Source organism: Bufo bufo, chromosome 5, assembly GCF_905171765.1.
Source record: "Bufo bufo chromosome 5, aBufBuf1.1, whole genome shotgun sequence".
Taxonomy (NCBI): domain Eukaryota; kingdom Metazoa; phylum Chordata; class Amphibia; order Anura; family Bufonidae; genus Bufo; species Bufo bufo.
The window spans coordinates 461,415,009-461,428,700 of NC_053393.1; the positions used below are offsets into that span (position 1 = coordinate 461,415,009).

At 46.5% G+C, this 13,692-nt stretch overlaps 1 protein-coding gene across 2 annotated transcripts in view; it reads left to right on the top strand.

Annotated features, from left to right (window-relative positions):
• LOC121002302 (ATP-binding cassette sub-family B member 5-like) overlaps positions 1-13,692 on the top strand; it is a 1,125,761-nt gene that overhangs the window by 36,044 nt on the left and 1,076,025 nt on the right. The window contains exons 1-3 of one of the 2 annotated variants that reach the window (XM_040433702.1): positions 7,189-7,213; positions 7,303-7,494; positions 7,579-7,750. The exons of the other annotated variant lie outside the window; for it this stretch is intronic. Of the exons in view, the coding sequence (XP_040289636.1) occupies positions 7,403-7,494; positions 7,579-7,750 (264 nt within the window). The 5' untranslated portion in view covers positions 7,189-7,213; positions 7,303-7,402. Of the gene's footprint in view, positions 1-7,188; positions 7,214-7,302; positions 7,495-7,578; positions 7,751-13,692 lie in introns of those variants that run through there. 2 annotated transcript variants of the gene reach the window in all.

The following is a 13,692-nucleotide window of genomic DNA, read 5'->3' on the forward strand; positions in this document are numbered from 1 at the left end:
GTGCTTTGCAGACCAGGTATCAGTGGTCAGATGGACCCTTTCCCCAACACTGTGTGCCAGACATGCCATTACTTCCTTTTGCACAATCGAGTACAGGTTGGGGATTGCCTTTTGTGCAAAGAAATTTCGGCTGGGTACCTTCCACTGCGGTGTCCCAATAGCTACAAATTTTTTGAAGGCCTCAGACTCCACCAGCTTGTATGGTAAAAGCTGGCGGGCTAAGAGTTCAGACAAGCCAGCTGTCAGACGTCGGGCAAGGGGGTGACTTTGTGACATTGGCTTCTTACGCTCAAACATGTCCTTAACAGACACCTGACTGTGGGCAGATGAGCAGGAACTGCTCAAGGCGAGAGACGGAGTGGCGGATGGTTGAGAGGGGGCAAGGAGGACAGCAGTGGTTGACGTGGCTGAAGATGCTGGACCAGTAGGAGGATGGCGGCTTTGAGTTTGTGTGCTGCTTGTACTCATGTGTTGATCCCATAGGCGTTTGTGATATGTGATCATGTGCCTTCGCAAAGCAGTTGTACCTAGGTGGGTGTTGGACTTCCCACGACTCAGTTTCTTTTGGCACAGGTTGCAAATGGCATCGCTGTTGTCAGAGGCAGATACACAAAAAAAATGCCACACTGCTGAGCTCTGCAATAACGGCATTCTAGTGGTGGCAACAGCATGCATTGATTGGCGTGCTGTCTGGCTGACCCCGGGTGCCGATGCATGCTGTCTGACTGTGCCACTAGCTCCTTGCGACGACCTCCCCCTGCTTTTATCTCATCTCCTCCTCTGTCTCTGTCTCCCCATCTGAACTTTCCCCCTGTTCTTCCTCTCTTCGAGCGGGCACCCACGTGACATCCACGGACACATCGTCATCATCAACCGCTTCACTTGTATCTGACAACTCAGCAAAGGAAGCAGCAGCGGGTACAACATCATCATCATCATCACACCGTACGTCCATGTGTGTAATGCTGCCTGACTGAGACATATCCCTGTTATCTACATCCTCTGGCAATAATGGTTGCGCATCACTCATTTCTTCAAACTGATGTGTAAATAACTCCTCTGACAGATCAAGTGAAGCGGCTGTGATGCTAGTGTTGGTGGTGGTGGCAGGCGGGCGAGTGGTAACTTGAGAGGTGCCCGAAGCTGAGCTGGAGGAGGATGGTGCGTCAAGGTTCCGAGCGGAAGCTGTAGAAGATTGGGTGTCTTGTGTTAGCCAGTCAACTATGTCCTCAGAACTTTTCGAGTTCAGGGTACGTGGCCTCTGAACACTGGGCATTATTCTAGGGCCAAAGGGAATCACAGCACCACGACCACGACGTCCCCTGCGGGGTGGCCTGCCTCTGCTTGTCATTTTTTTTAGATTAGTTTAGTTGTACTATGCGTGCAAGCTACTGTGACACCAGATATGAGTTGGGCTGGTGACAATATGCACTTGCAGCAGGGCCTTAAACACACAAACACGTGCAGGCCACTGACTGCTATTTATTCACAGTCAAAAAAAAATTTTTTTTTCTTTATATGTAATCTACTGTGACACCAGATATGAGTTGCGCTGGTGACACTATGCACTTGCAGCAGGGCCTTAAACACACAAACACGTGCAGGCCACTGACTGCTATTTATTCACAGTCAAAATTGTTGTTTTTCTTTATATGTAATCTACTGTTACACCAGATATGAGTTGCGCTGGTGACACTATGCACTTGCAGCAGGGCCTTAAACACACAAACACGTGCAGGCAACTGACTGCTATTTATTCACAGTCAAAATTGTTGTTTTTCTTTATATGTAATCTACTGTTACACCAGATATGAGTTGCGCTGGTGACACTATGCACTTGCAGCAGGGCCTTAAACACACAAACACGTGCAGGCAACTGACTGCTATTTATTCACAGTCAAAATTGTTGTTTTTCTTTATATGTAATCTACTGTTACACCAGATATGAGTTGCGCTGGTGACACTGACACTATGCACTTACAACAGGGCCTTAAACACACAAACACGTGCAGGCAACTGAATGCTATTTATTCACAGTCAAAATTGTTGTTTTTCTTTATATGTAATCTACTGTTACACCAGATATGAGTTGCGCTGGTGACACTGACACTATGTACTTGCAGCAGGGCCTTAAATACACAAACACGTGCAGGCAACTGACTGCTATTTATTCACAGTCAAAATTGTTGTTTTTGTTTATATGTAATCTACTGTTACACCAGATATGAGTAGCGTTGGTGACACTATGCACTTGCAGCAGGGCCTTAAACACACAAATACGTGCAGGCAACTGAATGCTATTTATTCACAGTCAAAATTGTTGCTTTTCTTTATATGTAATCTACTGTTACACCAGATATGAGTTGCGCTGGAGACACTGACACTATGCACTTGCAGCAGGGCCTTAAATACACAAACACTTGCAGGCAACTGACTGCTATTTATTCACAGTCAAAATTGTTGTTTTTCTTTATATGTAATCTACTGTTACACCAGATATGAGTTGCGCTGGTGACACTGACACTATGCACTTGCAGCAGGGCCTTAAATACACAAACACCTGCAGGCAACTGACTGCTATTTATTCACAGTCAAAATTGTTGTTTTTATTTATATGTAATCTACTGTTACACCAGATATGAGTTGCGCTGGTGACACCGACACTATGCACTTGCAGCAGGGCCTTAAACACACAAACACGTGCAGGCAACTGACTACTATTTATTCACAGTCAAAATTTTTGTTTTTCTTTAAATGTAATCTACTGTACTGTGACACCAGATATGAGTTGCACTGGTGACACTGTGCACTTGCAGGGCATGAAACACACACGCGTGCAGGCAACTGGCTGCTATTATATTACAGTCAAAAAAGTTTTCGTTTTTTTTAAATGCAAGCTACTGTGACACCAGATATGAGTGGTGGCACTGGGCAAGTGGGCATAGTATATGCTGTGAGCTACGCTGTGAGCCTAACACACATGCTGGCAGGAAACTGCAAATAGATTACACAGAAAAAAAAAAAAAGCAGACTGATGTTCTAGCCCTAAAAAGGGCTTTTTGGGGTGCTGTCAGGACGCTGTCCTTACAGCAGAGATCAGATGAGTCTTTTCGGACTGTAGTGGATACTGAATACACTAGCCTAGCTATCGATTTCCCTATTAAATCAGCAGCAGCTACACTGTCCCTCCTCTCACTAAGAATGCAGCTTCCGAATGAATCTAAAATGGATGCTGTCCAGGAGGTGGGAGGGTCTGGGAGGGAGGTTATGATGCTGATTGGCTGCAATGTGTCTGCTGACTGTGAGGTACAGGGTCAAAGTTTACACAATGATGACGAATAGGGGGCGGACCGAACATCGCATATGTTCGCCCGCCGCGGCGAACGCGAACAAGCTATGTTCGCCGGCGAATAGTTCGGGACATCACTAGTTACAGGATCTTCTGTCTCTCAGCTTTCAATGATGGTCTAGAGCAGATAACCTCATAGAATGTTTCAGTAGAGATGGTGATGTTCCTTTCAGGGGAAACTGACCATTCAAGTAATCAAGCATTGCCTCAAATTTCAAGGCACAAGGGTTTCCACAACTCTCCACTTAAAAAGCCTACCAAAGATCGGAACTCCATTCTTCTTCTACAGAGCCCTGTCTACTGAGCCATATCACCTGATTCACATAGTAAATGACACAATTATAGGTACCCGTGTATACCAGTGACCGACTAAATATTGGGTTTTGTGTGCTGGTCACTCTGATAATATCACAGGCCCAACTCTGGTGCAATACAAAAGTCCAACTTTACTGATATTATGGCAACATGAGAATATGGCAGTTTGGCCCTGGATGGATACAAAGAATCTTCTTCACATAGAGACATAAAAGCACATTTATTAAGACCTTTTTAGATGCCAGTCTTAATAAAGGCCCATAGCTGGCGGTGGATCCGCTGAAGTTATGAAGAGACGCCGGCCGCTCCATAACTTTGGCACATCCAGCGCCAGTTCAAAATGTAAGACAGCTTCTGAGCTGTCTTATATTTACACCATTTTCTACACCTAAAACAGGCGTAGAAAATGATGAATAAGACAGGCCTGCCGGCCTTCCCCACCCATTCCACGCCCACAATTTTAGACCTGGCGTGACCTGGGAAAAGTCGCAGATAGCGGCGCAACTAACCATTGTGCTGCCATCTGCGCCTCAAATACACCTAATTTAGGCGTATTTCAGAATAGTAAATGACCCCCACAGTCTTTAAACATTGAACAACTTAGAAAAGGATAAATGACTTCTCTCACAGATCAGTGGGGCAAGGAAGACAAGGCTAGCCCTCTCTCAGTCTATGTAAATATGTATTTATCCTCCCTAAAGCAGGGATGACTTTAGAAAGACTTCCCGCATTTCCTCTCCTCAAGTGTGTAGTATTTCCTGGTTCTGGCTCCACACATGCCAGTTTTTGCAGGGGAACACTAGCAACTTCTCCACTATAACATACTCCCTTTATCTTTACCTCTGTGGGGATACTCTACTCATTTACCAGGGCCACCCAAGAGACTCCCTGGCAACTTAGCCAGCGTTCCACTATAGTGCTTCCTCAGCACAACCCTTGCCTATACTGGGCATTCAATATTCTGTAGACATACCCAATACTTCCCTTGTTGGGAAGGGCAGCCCCTCTTAAAATACCTCCATTTTCACCCCGGCAGCCCCCCTAGCATGAGCATCGGAGCAGGCTTTTTTTGAGATCTGGTGACGTACCGGGTTCCAAAGGTGCCAAAGGGTTCAGCATGAGCTATATAAATCCAGATGCTGTAAACTTAATCTACAGATGGTTGAGGGCAGCCAGAATTATTTTAAATAATGATTTAAAATTTTTACTACTACTTCATCAGCTGAAAAATCCAGTTGAACCCCTTCAACTGGATTTTTCAGCTGATGAAGTAGTAGTAAAAATTTTGATGGGTTATCCTTGGAGGGGGGGGGGGTCTGACTCCCTGGATCCCTACCAATCAGCTGTTTCAGGAAGCTGCAGCACCCACCAGTGTTCAGGTGAGTGCCATGGTCTCCTCACAACCAATGGCGGATCCAGAGCCTGGTCTCGGGAGGGGCACTTCCAGATTATTTTCTGTCCGCCGCCACAAGACTACAAAGTGTAGAGGTATACTTTATATTGTGTGGCACAGGTGGCACAGTGTATGTTAAATGTGTATAGCAAACATATTTCACATGAAAACTTACAATTACTTGGCTTGGCACTTGGGGATCTCGGACACCACTTCAACACTTGGCTGGGGGGCTCGGTGGAGCTGATGTTGTGTTTTATCCTAATGAGAAAGATTTCATAATAAGGATTTGGAGAAGGGGAAGAGGGATAGCAGAGCAGGGAGAGGCTGGTGCTGCTACTAGGGGGTCATACCATGGGGGAGTAATAAAGCCCACCATAATCCCCCCCCCCCAGTAGTAATAATTCTCCTTATAATAGATATAATAAAATACCCCCTTGTAATGCCCCCAGTAGAGCTAATGTCCCCATAGTGCCCCCATAATGTGCCAGTATAAAATACCCCTATATAGTGGCCCCAGTAAATGCCCCCATAGTGCTCCGCTCCCCCTTCCTCCTAGTGCCCCCCATAATGTACCAGTATAAAATGCCTCATATATAGTGCCCTAGTAGATGCCCTCAGTGTCCCTCATAATTTGCAAGTATAAAATACCCTTTCTTAGTGCCCCACGTAGATGACCGTATAATACTCATCTCCCCCCCTTCCCCATAGTATCTACCATAATGTGTCCCAGTATAAAATGCTCATGTACAGAGCCCCCATGTAAAATACCCCTTCTTTGTGGCCTCAGTAGATGCCCCTATAGTGCCCACCAATCATGTGCCAGTAAGAAGAGCCCCCAATGACGTGCCAGTAACAAGAGCACCCCCCATCACGTGCCAGTAACAAGAGCACCCCCCATCACGTGCCAGTAACAAGAGCCCCCCCATCACGTGCCAGTAACAAGAGCCCCCATCACGTGCCAGTAACAAGAGCCCCCCATCATGTGCCAGTAACAAGAGCCCCCTAATCATGTGCCAGTAACAAGAGCCCCCCTAATGTGCCAGTAACAAGAGGGGCCCCCCTAATGTGCCAGTAACAAGAGGCCCCCCTAATGTGCCAGTAACAAGAGGGGCCCCCCTAATGTGACAGTAACAAAAGGGGCCCCCCTAATGTGCCAGTAAAAAGAGGGGCACCCCCTAATGTGCCAGTAACAAGAGGGCCCCCACTAATGTGCCAGTAACAAGAGGGGCCCCCCTAATGTGACAGTAACAAGAGGGGCTCCCCCTAATGTGCCAGTAACAAGAGGCCCCCCCCACTAATGTGCCAATAACAAGAGGGGCCCCCTAATGTGCCAGTAACAAGAGGGGCCCCCTAATGTGCCAGTAACAAGAGGGGCCCCCTAATGTGCCACTAACAAGAGGGGCCCCCCTAATGTGCCAGTAACAAGAGGGGCCCCCCTAATGTGCCAGTAAAACTATTGTGTATATATATATATATATGTATATTAAAAAAAAAAAAAAAAACACTTCTACTTACCTCCATGGCAGCGATGTGAATCAGGCCTCTTCCAGCCTGTGTCCCACTCTGTACGGCTCAGGCAGCACAATGACGTCATCACGCCACCTGCGCCGACCTCTGATAGGCTGCTGGCCTAGTGCCTGCAGCCTATCAGAGGAAGGGGAAGGGACACGCCTCCCTCTTTTGCCCGTTCGCTCTCCCAGCACAGCCATCTGTATCGCTGTCCTGAGGACGGCAATTCAGATGACTATGGAGATGAGCGCTCATCTCCCTGTGCCCTGCGGCCGCCTCCCCCACCTCTGAGCAGCTCGGGGAGGGGGCAGTTGCCCCCCCCCCTGGATCCGCCATTGCTCACAACTTAACAAGCACAGTGCTGTCCATTGGATAGCGACTGCGCTTGATATAGCACATAACATTACATGGCCTAGAAAGAGTTCTAAGTGCTCCTGGAGAGCCATGGCCTTTTTATACAGCTGATTGGCAGGTGTGCTGAATTGGACTCCCGCCAATCTCATATTTATAACCTATCCTGATGATAGGTCATCCGTATGAAAATCCTGAAGAACTCTTTTAACCTAATTACAAGACAATACATTACAACATATTTTTCTCCACAGCTGCTTGTGAAAAGTTCAAACCTCTACCTGAACAGATGAGTGAGTAAGTATTTAGATTTTATCATTTTTGGTCATACTTTGTTACAAAGGAATACCTTTATCCATAATGGCTTTATTTGTGTCACCAGGTTTTCCCTCTACTATGTCGGAATAGGAGCAGGTGTTATACTCTGTGGCTACGTCCAAGTATCGTTTTGGGTCTTAGCTGCAGCAAGACAGACAAGGAGGATGAGGGAAATGTTTTTTCATTCAGTTTTATCACAAGAGATTAGTTGGTTTGATGTTACCAAATCTGGAGAACTTAACACACGTCTAACAGAGTAAGAGAATTTTGCAGATATACTAGTCTTCCTGAATCGGTTGCATAAGTGTACACATTATTTACAGCAATAATTGTTTTTTAGAGATGTCAACAAAATCAATGATGGAATTGGAGATAAAGTCGGCCATCTTGTGCAGAATGTTACAACCTGTGTAGGAGGACTGGTAATTGGACTAATCAAGGGTTGGCAACTTGCTCTTGTCATATTGGCCACAAGTCCCGTGGTGGCAATTTCAACTGCAATTTGTTCCAAGGTAAAGCCTTCAATGCTGTTTGGGTTAAGAAAAGTTTAATACTTTAAAGCAAACTTATAAGTGAGATCCTGAAATGAGTTGTGTGATCAAACTAGCTTTGAAGAAATAAAAAGATTTTGCGTTACTGAGTAATGCCAAAGTTTGTTTTCTCAAAGCTGGTCATCTATGGCCACTCATCTTGGGATATCTGGAACTAGGAGGAAAGATAAGGATTATATGGCAAGGGTTTAACTGGTGAGATGACCATGTGTATTAAGGATCGTCATATAAAATGGCCAACTTAGGCCCACATCACATATATGAGTTGTGTCTGACCTTTTAGGAGGAGAGCAGGACATAACTGATATATTGATATATATATATATATATATATATATATATATATATGTATGCACTTAGCGCACAGATCTGCACTATAGAGCCGGACATAAAAACATAGCATGCAGGGTTTTTCTACCTGGCGCTATTTGACATCCGGCATCATAAATAATCTGTCGGCTGTATGAGAACAATCCCATAGAAAACTATGGGATCAGTTCTGTTTTAAGTTCCCCTCTGATGTTTTCAGCACCACGCCAGAGGGGAACTAAGCTGGATGGCAGTATATATGTAAAAAGGGCCTGATAATGTTAACATCTTTAGATCTTACATTTAAAACAGAATACATTTTATTTCATCTATCTGTAAGATTTTCATAACAGGTCATTATACTTTTATTACAGAAAAGTTTCACCAAACAAGGTTTCCATTAAAAAAAATGGGTTATACTATTATATGTGGTGTGAAACTACTTCAGTAACTGTCATAATACCAATAGAGATGTCACGAACATAAAATTTTCCGTTCGCGAACGGCGAAAGCAAATGGCAAAACTCCCATGGAAAATTACGTAGTTGACGCAGAGTCGGGTTTTAATCCATAAAGGGCATAAATCACCTAACATTCCTAAATTGTTTGGAATAACGTGCTTTAAAACATCAGGTATGATGTTGTATCGATCAGGTAGTGTAAGGGTTACGCCCGCTTCACAGTGACAGACCAAACTCCCCGTTTAACGCACCGCAAACAACCGCAAACAGTCCATTTGCACAACCGCAAACTCCCCATTTGCACAAGGTTGGATACCAAGCTAGCCATGTCCCGTTCCTTGTCCTCACTGATGTCATTGAAGGTCTCTTCCTCCACCCAGCCACGTACAACACCAAGGGTCCCCGAAAGGTGACAACAAGCCCCCTGGGACGCCTGCTGTGGTTGGTCTTCCACCTCCTCAAAGCCACCTTCCTCCTCTGACTCCTCTTCTTCAGACTCCTCTCTCTGCGTTGCCTCTCTCTGCGTTATTATAAGGTGTGTTAAGTAGTACTATTCTTATCAGTTTAATCCCTGTTTTGTCCCCTATCAGGGGACGTGTATATGGAATCGATTTTAGGAACCGGGAGATGGAAAAAGATGCTTGGTCGGTCCTCCTACGTCCAATTTGGGGCACTGCGCGTGCAATCTACTGTGCCACCAGATAGGAGCGGTGTGTTAAGTAGTATTATTCTTATCAGTTTAATCCCTGTTACGTCCACTAGTATTATTATTATTATTATTATTATTATAAGGTGTGTTAAGTAGTCCTATTCCTATCAGTTTAATCCCTGTTACGTCCCTTATCAGGGGACGTGTATGGAATAGATTTTAAACAACCTCAAAGAGTTGTCAATAGTTGACACACTCATGACATAAATTTTATACCTCTATGCGTCAATCTTGGTGTAGTGATGACTGTGCTCGTGCGCACGTTTGGGAGATTGCAGGCGATGGCGGTTTTTCAAAGCCTATGGTCGTGCTGAGGTAGTTCAGTGACAGTTAAGTGACCCAGAAAACAATGATTCTGCAGTGTGGGCCCATTGTTGGCCTAGTAGGCTTTAATGATCACCTTAGATGATCACAAAGAAAATTTATGTTTTTTCTATGCAAAATTATCCAGCCGATCGCTTTTGGTCTGTTCACAATGAAGCAACGACCTTATTATCTGAGGTGTGCCAACATTGCCATTGCCAACACACTCATAGAGGTGGTCGCTTCATTGTGATATGCAAGCCCCTTCACCACAACAAGGTAACGATCATGAAGGGGAATTGACACATGTATGTGCCTTTTTTTTTGTTTGATTTTTGAAGCCACAGTGCAGCACCAGAGGCCAGAAAAATTAGGCATGTACACATGCCTGAAAAATTAGGTATTGTTGCAGCCGCTGCTGTAGCAGCAGCCAGAAAAATTGATGTTTCCCAGGCAGAAAGTGCCTTAAAACATTGCGGCTTGAACCCTAGTTGGTGGCGGATAAGTCACACAAGTCATCCGGCATTCAGAGATAAAATACAGCAGCGTGTGGACCATTTTTAGCCCAAGGCAGCTCATCTCATCAGGCCTTTTTTAGTCAAATGTATTGCCCACTGTCAGTCCCTTTGGGATCCATCCCTCATTCATCTTAATAAAGGTGAGGTAATCTAGACTTTTTTGACCTAGGCGACTTCTCTTCTCAGTGACAATACCTCCTGCTGCACTGAAGGTCCTTTCTGACAGGACACTTGAAGCGGGGCAGGCCAGAAGTTCTATCGCAAATTGGGATAGCTCAGGCCACAGGTCAAGCCTGCACACCCAGTAGTCAAGGGGTCATCGCTCCTCAGAGTGTAGATATCTGCAGTTAAGGCGAGGTAGTCTGCTACCTGTCGGTCGAGTCGTTCTCTGAGGGTGGACCCCGAAGGGCTGTGGCGATGCGTAGGGCTTAAAAAGCTCCGCATGTCCTCCATCAACAACACGTCTGTAAAGCGCCCTGTCCTTGCCGGCGTGGTCGTGGTAGGAGAAGGATTACTTTCACCTCTTCCCCTGTTAGATTCCCGTTGTGCTGTGACATCACCCTTATATGCTGTGTAAAGCATACTTTTTCATTTATTTTGGAACTGCTGCATCCTTCCCGACTTGCGGTAATTCAGTAACATTTCAGGCATTTTCTGCTTATACCGGGGGTCTAGTAGCGTGACCACCCAGTACAGGTCATTCTCCTTCAGCCTTTTTATACGAGGGTCCCTCAACAGGCACAACAGCATGAAAGACCCCATTTGCACAAGGTTGGATGCCGAGCTACTCATGTCCCATTCCTTGTCCTCAGTGATCTCACTGAAGGTATGTTCTTCCCCCCAGCCACGTACAACACCACGGGTACGAGATAGGTGACAACGAGCACCCTGGGATGCCTGTTGTGGTTGGTCTTCCTCCTCCTCCTCAAAGCCACATTCCTCCTCTGACTCCTCTTTCCCACACTCCTCTTCCAGCATTGCCGCAGGTCCATCAAGCGATGCTGATAAGGCTGTTTCTTGTGGTGATGGTGACCACAACTCTCCCTCTTCCTCTTCACGCTCATCTGCAGCCTGATCTAGCACTCTTCGCAGGGAACGCTCCAGGAAGAAAACAAATGGTATGATGTCGCTGATGGTGCCTTCGGTGCGACTGACTAGGTTTGTCACCTCCTCAAAAGGACGCATGAGCCTACAGGCATTGCGCATGAGCGTCCAGTAACGTGGCAAAAAAATTCCCAGATCCGCAGAGGCTGTCCTAGCACCCCGGTCATACAAATACTCGTTGACGGCTTTTTCTTGTTGGAGCAGGCGGTCGAACATTATGAGTGTTGAATTCCAACGTGTCGGGCTGTCGCAAATCAAGCGCCTCACTGGCATGTTGTTTCACCACTGGATATCTGAAAAGTGCGCCATGGCCGTGTAGGAATGCCTGAAATGGCCACACACCTTCCTGGCCTGCTTGAGGACGTCCTGTAAGCCTGGGTACTTATGCACAAAGTGTTGTACGATCAGATTATACACATGTGCCATGCAACAAATTGCTTCCATTGTCACACACCACTTTGCCGATCTCCAGTTGGTGCGGAGTCAGCCACTGATCCACCTGTGCATTCAGGGCGGACAGGAGTGCTGGTCTGGTGTGACTCTCTGCTTTCAGGCAAGTCAACCCCAAGACGGCGTGACACTGTCGTATCCGGGATGTGGAATAGCCCCTGGGGAGCTAGGGGGGTGCCGTTGATGTGGAGCAAGACGCAGCAGAAGAGGACTCAGCCAAGGAGGTTATGGAAGAGGATAGAGTAGGAGGAGTAGAGGAGGTGGAAGAAGGCCTGCCTGCAAGTCGTGGCGGTGTCACCAACTCCTCTGCAGAGCCACGCATTCCATGCTTGGCAGCCGTCAGCAGGTTTACCCAATGCGCAGTGTAGGTGATTTACCTGCCTTGACCATGATTTGCAGACCAGGTATCAGTGGTCAGATGAACCCTTGCCCCAACACTGTGTGCCAGACATGCCATTACTTCCTTTTGCACAATCGATTATAGGTTGGGGATTGCCTTTTGTGCAAAGAAATTTCGGCCGGGTACCTTCCACTGCGGTGTCCCAATAGCTACATATTTTTTGAACACCTCAGACTCCACCAGCTTGTATGGTAAAAGCTGGTGGGCTAAGAGTTCAGACAAACCAGCTGTCAGACACCGAGCAAGGGGGTGACTTTGTGACATTGGCTTCTTATGCTCAAACATGTCCTTGATAGACACCTGACTGTGGGCAGATTAGCAGGAACTGCTCAAGGCGAGAGACGGAGTGGCGGATGGTTGAGAGGGGGCAAGGAGGACAGCAGTGGTTGATGTGGCTGAAGATGCTGGACCAGGAGGAGGATGGTGGCTTTGAGTTTGTGTGCTGCTTGTACTCATGTGTTGATCCCATAAGCGTTTGTGATGTGCGATCATGTGCCTTCGCAAAGCAGTTGTACCTAGGTGGGTGTTGGACTTCCCACGACTCAGTTTCTTTTGGCACAGGTTGCAAATGGCATCGCTGTTGTCAGAGGCAGACACACAAAAAAAATGCCACACTGCTGAGCTCTGCAATGACGGCATTCTGGTGGTGACAACAGCATGCGTTGATTGGCATGCTGTCTGACTGTGCCACTAGCTCCTTGCGACGACCTCCCCCTGCTTCCAACTCGTCTCCTACTCCTCTCTGTCTCCCCATCTGAACTTTCCCCCTGTCCTTCTTCTCTTCGAGCGCGCACCCACGTGACATCCACGGACACATCGTCATCATCAACCGCTTCACTTGTATCTGACAACTCAGCAAAGGAAGCAGCAGCGGGTAAAACATCATCATCATCATCACACCGTACGTCCATGTGTGTAATGCTCCCTGACAGACATATCCCTGTTATCTACATCCCCTGGCAATAATGGTTGCGCATCACTCATTTCTTCCAACTGATGTGTAAATAACTCCTCTGACAGATCAAGTGAAGCGGCTGTGATGCTAGTGTTGGTGGTGGTGGCAAGCGGGCGAGTGGTAAATTGAGAGGTGCCCGAAGCTGAGCTGGAGGAAGATAGTGCGTCAAGGTTCTGAGCGGAAGCTGTAGAAGATTGGGTGTCTTGTGTTAGCCAGTCAACTATGTCCTCAGAACTTTTCGAGTTCAGGGTACGTGGCCTCTGAACACTGGGCATTATTCTAGGGCCAAAGGGAATCACAGCACCACGACCACGACGGCCCCTGCGGGGTGGCCTGCCTCTGCCTGTCATTTTTATTAGATTCGTTAAGTTGTACTATGCGTGCAAGCTACTGTGACACCAGATATGAGTTGCGCTCGTGACACTATGCACTTGCAGCTGGGCCTTAAACACACAAACACGTGTGTGCAACTGACTGCTATTTATTCACAGTCAAAATTGTTGTTTTTATTTAAATGGAATCGAATGTGACACCAGATATGAGTTGCGCTGAAGTGTCATTATGCGCTTGTAGCTGGCCATTAAACACACAAACACATGTGTGCAACTGACTGCTATTTATTTACAGTCAAAATTGTTGTTTTTCTTTAAATGCAATCGAATGTGACACCAGATATGAATGGCGCTGAAGTGAC